Genomic DNA, 10,831 nt, shown 5'->3' on the forward strand with positions numbered 1-10,831 from the left:
CTATCTGTCTCTGAGATCACAGCTTAAATAAGACTTCCTTGGGGAAATTCCCTGCCGTCTAGAGTAGGCCACGTCTCCTTAAGGTGAACTCTTGTTTATTTGTGTCATTCTTTCATTAATGTCTCTTATCCACATTTTTCCCACTATTTTTTCCCCACATGATTAAATCCCTGGGTCCAAACACTCCCAGTTGGTTGAGTGTATATTTAGTACTCAAATAGTTATTGAATAAGTGAATAAACTCTGCTAGGTTTTATATCATAGGGACTAATGTCAATGTGTTTGGCAAAAATTAACTAGAGGCAACTTTGGGATAAAATTTGAAGGGCATGATGATTAGAAAAGAAAAAAGAAGAAAATAAGTGAAGAAATTATTCTAAATTATTTTCTTTTCTTTTTTTTTCGAGATGAGAGTTTTGCCCTGTCACCCAGGCTGGAGTGTGGTGGTACCATCTCGGCTCACTGCAACCTCTGCCTCCTGGGTTCAGGCGATTCTCCTGCTTTAGCCTCCCGAGTAACTGGGCAAGTGCACACACCACCATGCCTGGCTAATTTTTGTATTTTTTGTAGAGATGGGGTTTCACCATGCTGGCCATGCTGATCTCAAACTCCTGACCTGAAACGATTTGCCCACTTTGGCCTCCCAAAGTGCTGGGATTACAGGCATGAGTCACCACTCCTGGCCCCCAAAATTCTTAAGTGAAAATAACAAGATAGTAAGTTGGGAAAAATTATTTATCATCTCAGAAATCCGTGTGTCAGTATGTATAATATGAGAAGTGAGTAAAATGACCTTGAAGCTTTAATACTAAGAAATAAGAGTCACTTGTTCACTCATGCAGTCGATTAACATTAATGTTTCTCATGCTGTTGTGGGTAATGTTAAGTCTTCTTGGGATAGAAATAATGACAAGATTAGTTAATTAAAGTGATATACTTTGAAAGAAAGAAGCACAGTACAAGAAAAAATATGAGTATTACTGTTAGGGAAGACTACAAACTTCACTTAATTCTAGGCATCCTAATGTTATTCCCACAAGATCACACCATTGTTTTTCCTGCTTTTATTTATATATTCTTCCTTTTATGTCTTATCTAACTGCATTTCACAAACCTATCAGGGAATGGTCACTTTGATGTCTTTAGACACTCCTCTTTTATCTTCTCACCATTTGTGGGGTTATATTTTTGAAATTATCTTTTTGTTTAGATTCGTGCATTTCTTTCTACTGAACTTTTAGAAAAATTAAAAAAAAAAACCAGCAGCTGTTGTTTTTCTCTTCTGTATATTATATTCCTTATTTGTCATGAACACTAATATGAAAAAATCATCTTGCAAAGTTGCCAGCATTTTCACTTCATTTTTTAGCCTGTTCTTATTGATCAGAATGAGGCCAGAAACCATTTAAGAGATTATGTATATTTTTAAAGTAAAGGCACTATCTTATTAGATATTTTTTACAGAGCTAGATGTCTATTTACATAGCTGAAATACCTTGTTTCTACTCATAGGTGATTTATCATGTCTTAGGAAGGAATCATCCATAGCTTCCATTTGACAAAGTGGTTCACAGTCTAGTCCTACCGTTCTCATTTTTATTTCTGTCTCTTCCAACTTTATCTTAATATTCCTACCCCTTCAGTTTCATAGTGGAATTACCTGTAGAATTAGGGAGGTATATCAATGAGGATGCTTACTGTTGTAAATAATATAAAACCCAAATGGCAAAGCAAAAAAGAAACTTATTGGGTCATGAAACTGAAATGACTCAAATAGCCAGTTTTAGGCAAAGCTTAATGTAGGCACCCATAAAAGATCATCAACTCCATTTCTCAACTTTGCTATCATCCTGACTTTGTTCTCAGGTTCCCCATGGTATGAACATGCTTACCAGAACCCCTGGCCCTACATATTTTGAGATTTAAATCTGATGAGAAAAGGCATGTACCTTTCTCCTTAGATTTCTACCAAAATCTCATTGAGTCTAATTGCCTTTAATCGAGTCATCTCAATTTTAATTACTGTGTTGGGGGGGAAAATGATGCTTTGATTGTCCAGGCCTGAGTCACATGCCTTCCCTGAAGGTAGGGGTGAAGCAGTGAGAGTGGGAGAAAGTGTGTAGTGGTGGGAAAACTAGATACTGTTGCCAGAAAGAAGCAGATTAATTCTAAATGAAGATAACAAATGCATGCTGCAACAAGGAAGGCAGTAAAACAAGTAGCGGAGAAAACAATTAAGTTAATGGAAAGTGAAGAAATGCTGCAGTCCACCTAAGGAATGTGGTAGATATAAAATAGGACCATCTAAGAAGCAGAGACACTCAGAACACAGAGGACCAATGTGCAAAATTGGATTGGATGAATATATTCAAAGCTATTTTAAAGAGAAGGAGTTTAGGTCTGTGCATTCCTTTAGCTTTTATGGAGAATGATTCATTAGGAATCTTTCTAAGATTGAAACCACACGCTTCCTATTAGCACTCTAATGTTCACATTTGCATTATGAGGATGGTACTCATCTCAACTAAGTAATTCTTTTGTTGAGATGAACAGTGCTGTTCTCATTAAACTTTATGATCTCTGGGTTTATTCTCTGGGATCAGTCTATAGGGTGCTGATATTTTACCTCTTACCTGTTTGAAAGCCTCAGAGAAGACTTCTCAAGGATACACAGTGAATCAGCACTCCTCAGAGACAGATGCCATTGAATTATACGAGAGAAGAGTCTGGCTCATGGAACCAAGTAATTACATGGAAATTTATTCTTTACTAGCCCAGATGGGATTTCGCCTTACTGTTTTTCAGTTTTGGGGGAGGAGGAAGAAAAGCACAACAAAACAAATTGAAAAGGAAACTGTATGTGAAAGCCCTCATATTACAATCTGGAAATGATCAATTTAGAGATGCAAAAGTCAGCAGATTTAGTATTCAGGATTTTCATGGTCACATTTAACTTGTCTTTATGGTAAAATGAAGTATATTCTAGGTTATTGTCCTCATACGGAATTACTGCTAAACGTATCCTTTTTGGTTGTTTTGGCCATTAGCCTTGGATATTGGAGCAAGTTAATGTCATATATGAATTTTCATGTGTGCCGCCTCATATTGGCCCATGGGTAAAATAGGATGAAGAGAGCTGGGGCTGTAGGAGATTGATCCTACAGACCCTACAGATCCTACAGGACCTACAGATCCTACAGAACTCTTGAAAGTTTTAAGCTACTTAGGGCATTATATTTTAATCACTTCTCAGAAGTGAATTAAGACCTCTAAGGATAGTGGGAAAGACAACAGTCTAGCTATTTGTGTTCTGTCAATTCCACTTTGCTTCATTTGAGGAAAGATGGAGACACGGGCAGCCATTCTTGTCCTGAACTGGAAGTGAGGGAGGATGGACAGATAATTCAGAGAGAAACCAGAGTTAGGTTAGCCTTTGGGAATATGGCCCAGGTATGGCCATAGCTGCTACCTGGCCTAGTGCTCCATCATTCACAGCAATGGAGGTTCCTCTAGCATGTTACAACAAGCATGTAGCTATTGAGACATAATGCTCATCAGGGTGGCGAGAGGCCAAGATGCTTAGCTCCACAGACAGAGTGCAACACCGCAGAGCCATTCTCATTAGAACCGAAGTTCCTTTCTCCTTCCTTCACTCTTCTCTCATAGAAGAGAATAGTTAATGCTTATGTGCTGGGCTAGGTGCAGTGGCTAATGCCTATAATCCTAACACTTTGAGGCTGAGATAGGAGGATTGCTTGAGCCTAGGAGTTTAAGACCAGCCTGAGCAACATAGTGAGGCCCCATCTCTACTAAAAATTATTTTTTTAAAAAATTAATGCCTATGTGCTAAATACAGTTATGAGCACTTTGGAATATATGTTATTATATCTTATCTATTTCTCAAATCATCTCTATAAAGTAGATATCAGCAATTCCTTAATAATGTAAAAGGCTTGGAGATGCTAACTTGCTACGGTTCTGTCCTTAATCAGTAAGATAGCTTGGATTGGAACTGGGTTTGTTTGACCCTATAGACCACACTCACCCATTAAATAAAATTTCTGTCAAGATGCTCAGAGCACGCAGGACCTGGCAGGTACAGAGGCGAGGAGGGCACAGGGAAGAGAGGCATGCTTTGCTTTGAGAGGCAGCTCTTACCCTCCTGTATCAGTGTGGCCTGGCCTGGCCTCCCACCCTGCCCTAGCTTTTCTGTGATGAGAATCTCTAGTCAACCAAGTGTTGAAAATGAACAAGGAGGATGGGCTCCCTCTTTGTGTTCATTTTGCCCTTGGCTGGAAATTCCAGTCTTATTTAACAGTTGACAAGCTGTTAGATCATGAGAGGAGAAAGACTTGTCAGTATCTTGGTTTGCTTCTCTGCAAAATGAATACCATAGTCTTCTCTTTCTATGGGGACTTTGAAAAATAGCTGTTATCTGTATTGAGTACTTTATGTGCACAAGAGCATTTCTTCAAAGTGCATGGAAGCAAGGTGACCTTCTCTTGGACAGGCTTGCCCCTGCCTCCTTCAAAGAGTAGTTCATACGGGGTCTTCTCCCACTCAAGCTCAGCAGGCCACCAAGTCTTATTTCCAGTGAATGTCATTTAAAAGCCCAAGCAAGCTGACTACAAACTTTTTAACATGTGTCTTTCATCTGCTCAGCAGAAATCCCTGTAACTTGTTAATAGTTCCACCCTCCCCCCACCTTTTTTTTTTTTTTTTTTGTAGTGAAACCAATTGAGGCCTCCAATCAGTACCACTCGTTCCATCTTGGGCCATCAGAGAAAACCATTTAGAGTTGTAGGAAGTCATCTGTTCCACCTTATGCTTCCTGCTGTAGGGCTAGAACCAGTGCCTGATGGAATATACCTATAACAGGACAGTATGGCATGCTGAACAGGTGGTCTCCTCAGGGACCACATAAACACCAGATCAGGGAGAGCAAGGATGAACTTTCAAAGAGAAGTGACCAGATACTTATCCCATAAAACACATATCTCTTTACAGCTGGAGTCGGGTTTCTCCATTTGTGCCATAGCATTTATTTCAGAGAAGCTCACGGCATTTAGAGTGGAAAATAAGGAAAATGTGTAGGATGCCTCAGAGAAGAACTACACACTTGAAATAAATCCTTGAGATTTCTGCAAGGCACAGAAGGCCTGGCCATTCAGCTGTATAGAAACAAGACAGATGAGATGTTCTTCCTCCTCCTTCTAGAATCTTCTCCTGCCAGACATCTTTTATTACATTAAAATAATTCCATGGAAAGTACTTGTTGTTGGCAATTCACACTTTATATTACTTGAAACCTCAGTTACAGATATGCTGAGAAGGACAGAAACTGAGGCCCACTGGTTCAAGTCCCTGATTTCACAGCTAATGAGAATGAAGAGGTGGCCTGCATTGCTAGTGGTCATGAACTGGACAGAGGTTAATAAGCCTAGAATCAGACTCAGGGCTCTTTCCAACGTAGCCAGCTGCTGGCTTCCTTCTCCCAGTGGTATTTACAATGTTGGCCTTGTCTCAAATTGTGGAATAAAAATCATTTTACTTTTTTTTTTAAAGGATTTTTAAGTTGAGTATTATAAATGAGAAAGGAGAAGTTTCTGAAATGACTCTATTAAATACAATTCTTCCTTGAAAGTTCATTGGGGGAAATTCTTTTGAAATTCTTTTGTTATTAGTTAGGCTTTGTTAAAATTTACCTCTGAATAAACTATTATAACAACAAGAGCCAAATTTGTACTTCTATAGCCAGCACTACTACTTATGACCATGGTTGTAAGCTGAATGCTTTTTTTTTTCCCTGCTAAAAATTAACCTTGGTTTCCTCTTTGAGGGCATCTGTCTCTGAATTGACACATCTGGGACCCCTGAGTCCTTAGCACACTGTGGATGGTTTCTTTGTATTCCAGTGTCTCTGGAATCCTGCCGGATTTTTTTTTTTGAGACAGAGTTTTGCTCTTGCTGCCCAGGCCAGAGTGTAATGGTGCTATCTTGGCTCACTGCAACATCTGCCTCCTGGGCTCAAGAGATTCTCCTGCCTCAACCTCCCAAGTAGCTGGTATTACATGCGCCCACCACCACACCTAGCTAATTTTTGTATTTTTAGTAGAGACAGGGTTTCACCATGTTGGCCAGGCTGGTTTTGAACTCCTGACCTCAAGTGATCCACCTGCCTCGGCCTCCTAAAGTGCTAGGATTACAGGCATGAGCCAGCGTGCCGAGCCCCTGCTAGTTTTTATAACATTTTCTTCACTGAGGAAAACCTTATTCCTGCTCTTTTCTACCTAAAATGCCCCTTACCCTTTTATAATGCTCATCTTCTAAGAGTCCCAACATGAGTGTGTAGGTGATCTAAAGGATATTACATTCCTTAGGGGAATCACAGCTCTTGACAATGCTGGGAAACTCCTAACCTTGCTGTGAAGGAGGAAGTTACATCATGGAAGATTCTCTATGGAAGACAAAGCAACTGCGCTTTCCAGAATTCAAATAAAGGGCCCTGCAGCCCTAGCGCTCACCCATGTCTTTAACTTCCATTGGATGAGACAGGAGGCGGATGCTACACTGCTCCTTCCTGACTTTGGGAAAGAGGAGGCTCATAAGGGTCGATTTTGGCTTTCTTAAACTATCTGAGAACACACTGAAGTAGGTTGGATTGAACTAGTCCTCAGTCTCTTGGTGTGTCATCCACCTGTCTAGCTCTAACATTCACACATCGTAAGATCAACTTGTTCAGACACAGATTCAGGAACTTTTGGAAATGAAAGGAATCTGGAGTTCCTCTAACCCAAAGTGTGGTCTCTGGACCATCACCTGAAAACTTGTTGGAAATGCAGATTCGTAGGCCCCACCCCAGACCAACAGAATCAGAGACTCTAGGGATGGAGTCAGCAATCTGTGCTTTAACAAGCCGTCTAGCTGATTCTCATACACACTCAGGTTTAGGAAGGACTATTCTGAGTACTTAGAAATGAGGAATTCGGGTTGTATGATTGGTTCTTAAGCCACACTACACATCTAGGGGAGCTTTTAAAACAATACTGATGTGGAGGTCCCATGCCCAGAAACTCTGCTTTAGTTCATCCGAGGTAGGATCCTGGAACACCAGCATTTTTAAAAGCTGCCAGGTCCTCTATGGCCGAGAACCACTGATCTAAGTTAATTCCTCATCTCTAGATGAAGAAACTGTAACCTGCAGAGGGTAAATGATGTGCCCAGGGTTACCTGGGCAGTTAGTGTGGCAGAGTTGTGAGCAGACCCAGATCTCCTGACTTTCAGGTCAGTTTAAGGCCTGTTTAGCTTCGTGTTCTCATAAATATCAAAACTCCAAAGACTCCATTTACAGTCTTTATTCCAGTCTCTGAGAATTGGCATGATCTTATAAAAGGAGATCAGCAGAGTCTCTGGTTCATAATGATTTTGTTTTGGGTTAGCCTTGCTTTATTCTAATCTAGCCTTTATAATTGTGTTCCCAATGTCTTTCATGTGATGCAGCTTCAATCTCATACCCCAGGCTCCACTGCTTGCACCCCCAGGCCTCAATTTTGACTTGGCACTCTCTTCCATTACCCCATTTCCTCTGAGATTAGGGTCCTGCTTTGGTGTCCTGCATGTTTGGCTGGAAGAATAAAAATGGCAAAGCAGGCAACAGCCCTTGAATAAAATGTGTATTTAATGCATTTCCATTAAGAATGGGAAGAGCTGAGCTAGTGGATTTTAATGCTGACATCAGAGGTCGTCTTAGAAAGTGAATTTGATGGTGAGAAATGGCAACGTGAATCTTGGAAGGTTTATTGTTATTTTTATACAAAGGACTCACTATGGCTCTTACAGAGAGAAACAAACAAAAGAATTTAGTGTTGTTTTTTATCACAGTCTTCTGGAATGTGCGTGTGTGTGTGTATGACTGTATGACTGTGTATGTGTCCACAGGTGGAATCACTTAGCATAGGTCTGCTGAGTTAAGAGGAAAAATGGTTCTGTAAAAGTCAGCCTTATCTTGGACATTTCAAGGCACCTCCAGTATGGCTTGCATATGACTTAGGCAGACTCATCTTAAAAGACTCTGTCTCAATAGTATTCACATTTTATTTTTCAGGAGGCAGCACAGGTACTTCCCCAACCACCTCCAGCACTGGGACACCATCCCCTTCGGCTTCTTCTCATCTTTTATCTCCATCCTGTTCTCCTCCAACTTTTCATCTGGCCCCCAACACTTTCAATGTGGGCTGCCGAGAGAGCCAGCTGTGTAATCTAAACCTCTCTGATTATCCACCATGTGCCCGAAGCAACATGGCTGCCTTGCAGAGCTACCCAGGGCTGAGTGACAGTGGCTACAACAGGCTTCAGAGTGGCACCACTTCAGCCACTCAGCCCTCTGAAACCTTCATGCCTCAGAGGACTCCATCCCTGATATCCGGAATACCAACTCCTCCCTCGTTGCCTGGCAACAGCAAGATGGAAGCCTATGGTGGCCAGCTGGGGTCCTTCCCCACTTCCCAGTTTCAGTATGTCATGCAGGCAGGCAATGCTGCCTCCAGCTCCTCATCACCACACATGTTCGGGGGCAGCCACATGCAGCAGAGCTCCTACAATGCCTTCTCCCTTCACAACCCTTACAACCTGTATGGATACAATTTCCCCACTTCCCCTAGACTAGCTGCAAGCCCAGAAAAACTGAGCGCCTCTCAAAGCACTTTACTCTGTTCTTCTCCTTCCAACGGGGCCTTTGGAGAGAGGCAGTACCTGCCGTCAGGGATGGAGCACAGCATGCACATGATTAGCCCTTCACCCAATAACCAACAGGCAACCAACACTTGTGATGGCCGGCAATATGGGGCAGTTCCAGGCTCCTCCTCCCAGATGTCCGTGCACATGGTTTAAAGGCCAGTCCAAACACCACGGAGCATTTGGCAATCAAGGCCCCAGAGTCTTCGTGGTCAGATCCTCTTCTTTGAGAGTCCAGTGCCTTCAGAAAACAGGAACTGTGTTTTTTTTTTTTTCTTTTTTTCCTCGAGGAAAACATATCCCCAAGAACTAGAGACACCTTTAAGCCAGTGAGGGATACTTGCGGCAGAATCATCCACAACTCAGTGGCCATTCTCCTGCCTTCCCAGACCTTAGTTTTATAAAGCATTGTCTGTTCCAGAGTGGCCTTTGAAGAGACTGAATAATCACTTCGTCATAATGTTAAGGGAGATGCTAATGTGTGGCAGCCATGAAAAGTTACACATACACACCCACATACAGACAGACCTACCAATGCATACATGCACACACACATATATATTCATACACAGTTCATACATATGCAATCATACATGCACACTGACTCTGAACTGGGTGAACTCTGTGGAGGGAGACCCAGAGTGGGTGCTTTCACCAAGAATTTGTCTATGTACAACTCTAGATGGAGTGGGCCAGCAGTAGCTGCCAGTCTTTCTCCCCTGCAGCTTCCTCTGCTTCTGGAATGAACCATGTATCCTGGAGACCCTCCCCATGGATGAGAGTGGAAAGACATCAGTACAACTGGACTTGGCTTCCAGAAAAAGATTGCTTTTGAACTTTGGCTCTCTTCACTTGTATGCTATCATTGATATTCCCAGTGGTGCCCGTGGAAAGAGGGAGAAAGAACAGCTGAACAGGAGAAAGACAAACAGGAAGAACAGAGAACAGGAGAGAGGTGGAGAGCAAGAGTGACAAAGAAAGTGTGAGCAATGATGAGAGTTTTAATTCACCAAGGAGATGTGTTTTTGGTTTGTCCCCCCACATGCCGCCTGCCCCACTACAGGCTATAGAAAGAATCATGGCATTACTGAGGAGTAAATGTCTCTGGCACATTGAGCATGATCAGGGCGTTGGTCAGAGGGATGCAGCAAGGAATGCATCCTGAGCCCACAGCTCTGACCACTGTGATCCAAAAGAGAGGTGCACTACGTGGGAAGTGCTGATTCCACAGCATGCAGCCTGGTAGGGGAAGGGAAATAGAAGGGAGTGAAGAAGGAATAGTTTTACAATCTCGGAAGATGATACCAAGAGCAGAGGCAACAAATAGAGGCCTGACCTCCAAGTGCCGGATCCAGACACCTAACCTAGAATGCCTGCCCGCTACCCCTGTGGCAGGAAAAATCCCCTCATGTCCCAGGCAATTGCAGATGGGTCTTCTATACCTTCTACCTGCCCTTAGATCTCCATTTTTATCAAATAGTTCATTGCATTTTGAAGTTTTGGGTTTTTTCCTTCATCTTTCCCTTTCCCTTCAAATCTTTTAATAGTAAGAAAGCAAGTGAAGCTTGGTGCAAGCTAAAATTTTTAAATGGTGTGGAAATGCAAATAATACCAAGTAAAATAATACAGATATTATTAAGATTTCTGGTTTTGAGGTGTTGTAGATAAATGTATTTATGTGCCTAGTGGGGAATCCAATATTATGAATATGAAAAAGGGGGCAATAAAAGGGTATGTAAAATATGTATGAAGAAAAGGTGTATAAAAATTTGCCCTTATGCACGGAACTCTGTTTCTAAGTGCCAAGCACAGAAAGCCGCTAAATAAAATCTTTGCAATTGTTTTCTGCATGTTTGTTCATACAGAAAAATCAAATAACAGCCTTGTGCATCTTCATCGTGCATTACAGTGAGTATAGAAGTTTTATATATATTACTCTATGTGATCTTTATATAGACCCCATGAAGTGAATATTAGCATCCTTTTATATGTAGTAACTGCATTCCAGAGAGATTGAATGAATTTGGCAGCATTATCCAGCCTGTCACAGAGGGAACGAGAACATGAAACCAGATCTTTTGACTCTAATGGGATTTTT

At 41.7% G+C, this 10,831-nt stretch overlaps 1 protein-coding gene across 2 annotated transcripts in view; it reads left to right on the forward strand.

Moving 5' to 3' along the window:
* Positions 1-10,579, forward strand: part of TBX15 (T-box 15) — a 107,912-nt gene extending 97,333 nt beyond the window's left edge. For both annotated transcript variants that reach the window (XM_011933060.1, XM_011933059.1), the window contains exon 8: positions 8,105-10,579. In XM_011933060.1, the coding sequence (XP_011788450.1) occupies positions 8,105-8,889 (785 nt within the window). In that variant the 3' untranslated portion in view covers positions 8,890-10,579. The remainder of the gene's footprint in view (positions 1-8,104) is intronic.
* The last annotated feature ends 252 nt before the right edge of the window (positions 10,580-10,831 follow it).

The sequence above is a fragment of the Colobus angolensis genome, unplaced genomic scaffold (assembly GCF_000951035.1).
Source record: "Colobus angolensis palliatus isolate OR3802 unplaced genomic scaffold, Cang.pa_1.0 Scaffold124, whole genome shotgun sequence".
NCBI classification, from domain to species: Eukaryota; Metazoa; Chordata; class Mammalia; order Primates; family Cercopithecidae; genus Colobus; species Colobus angolensis.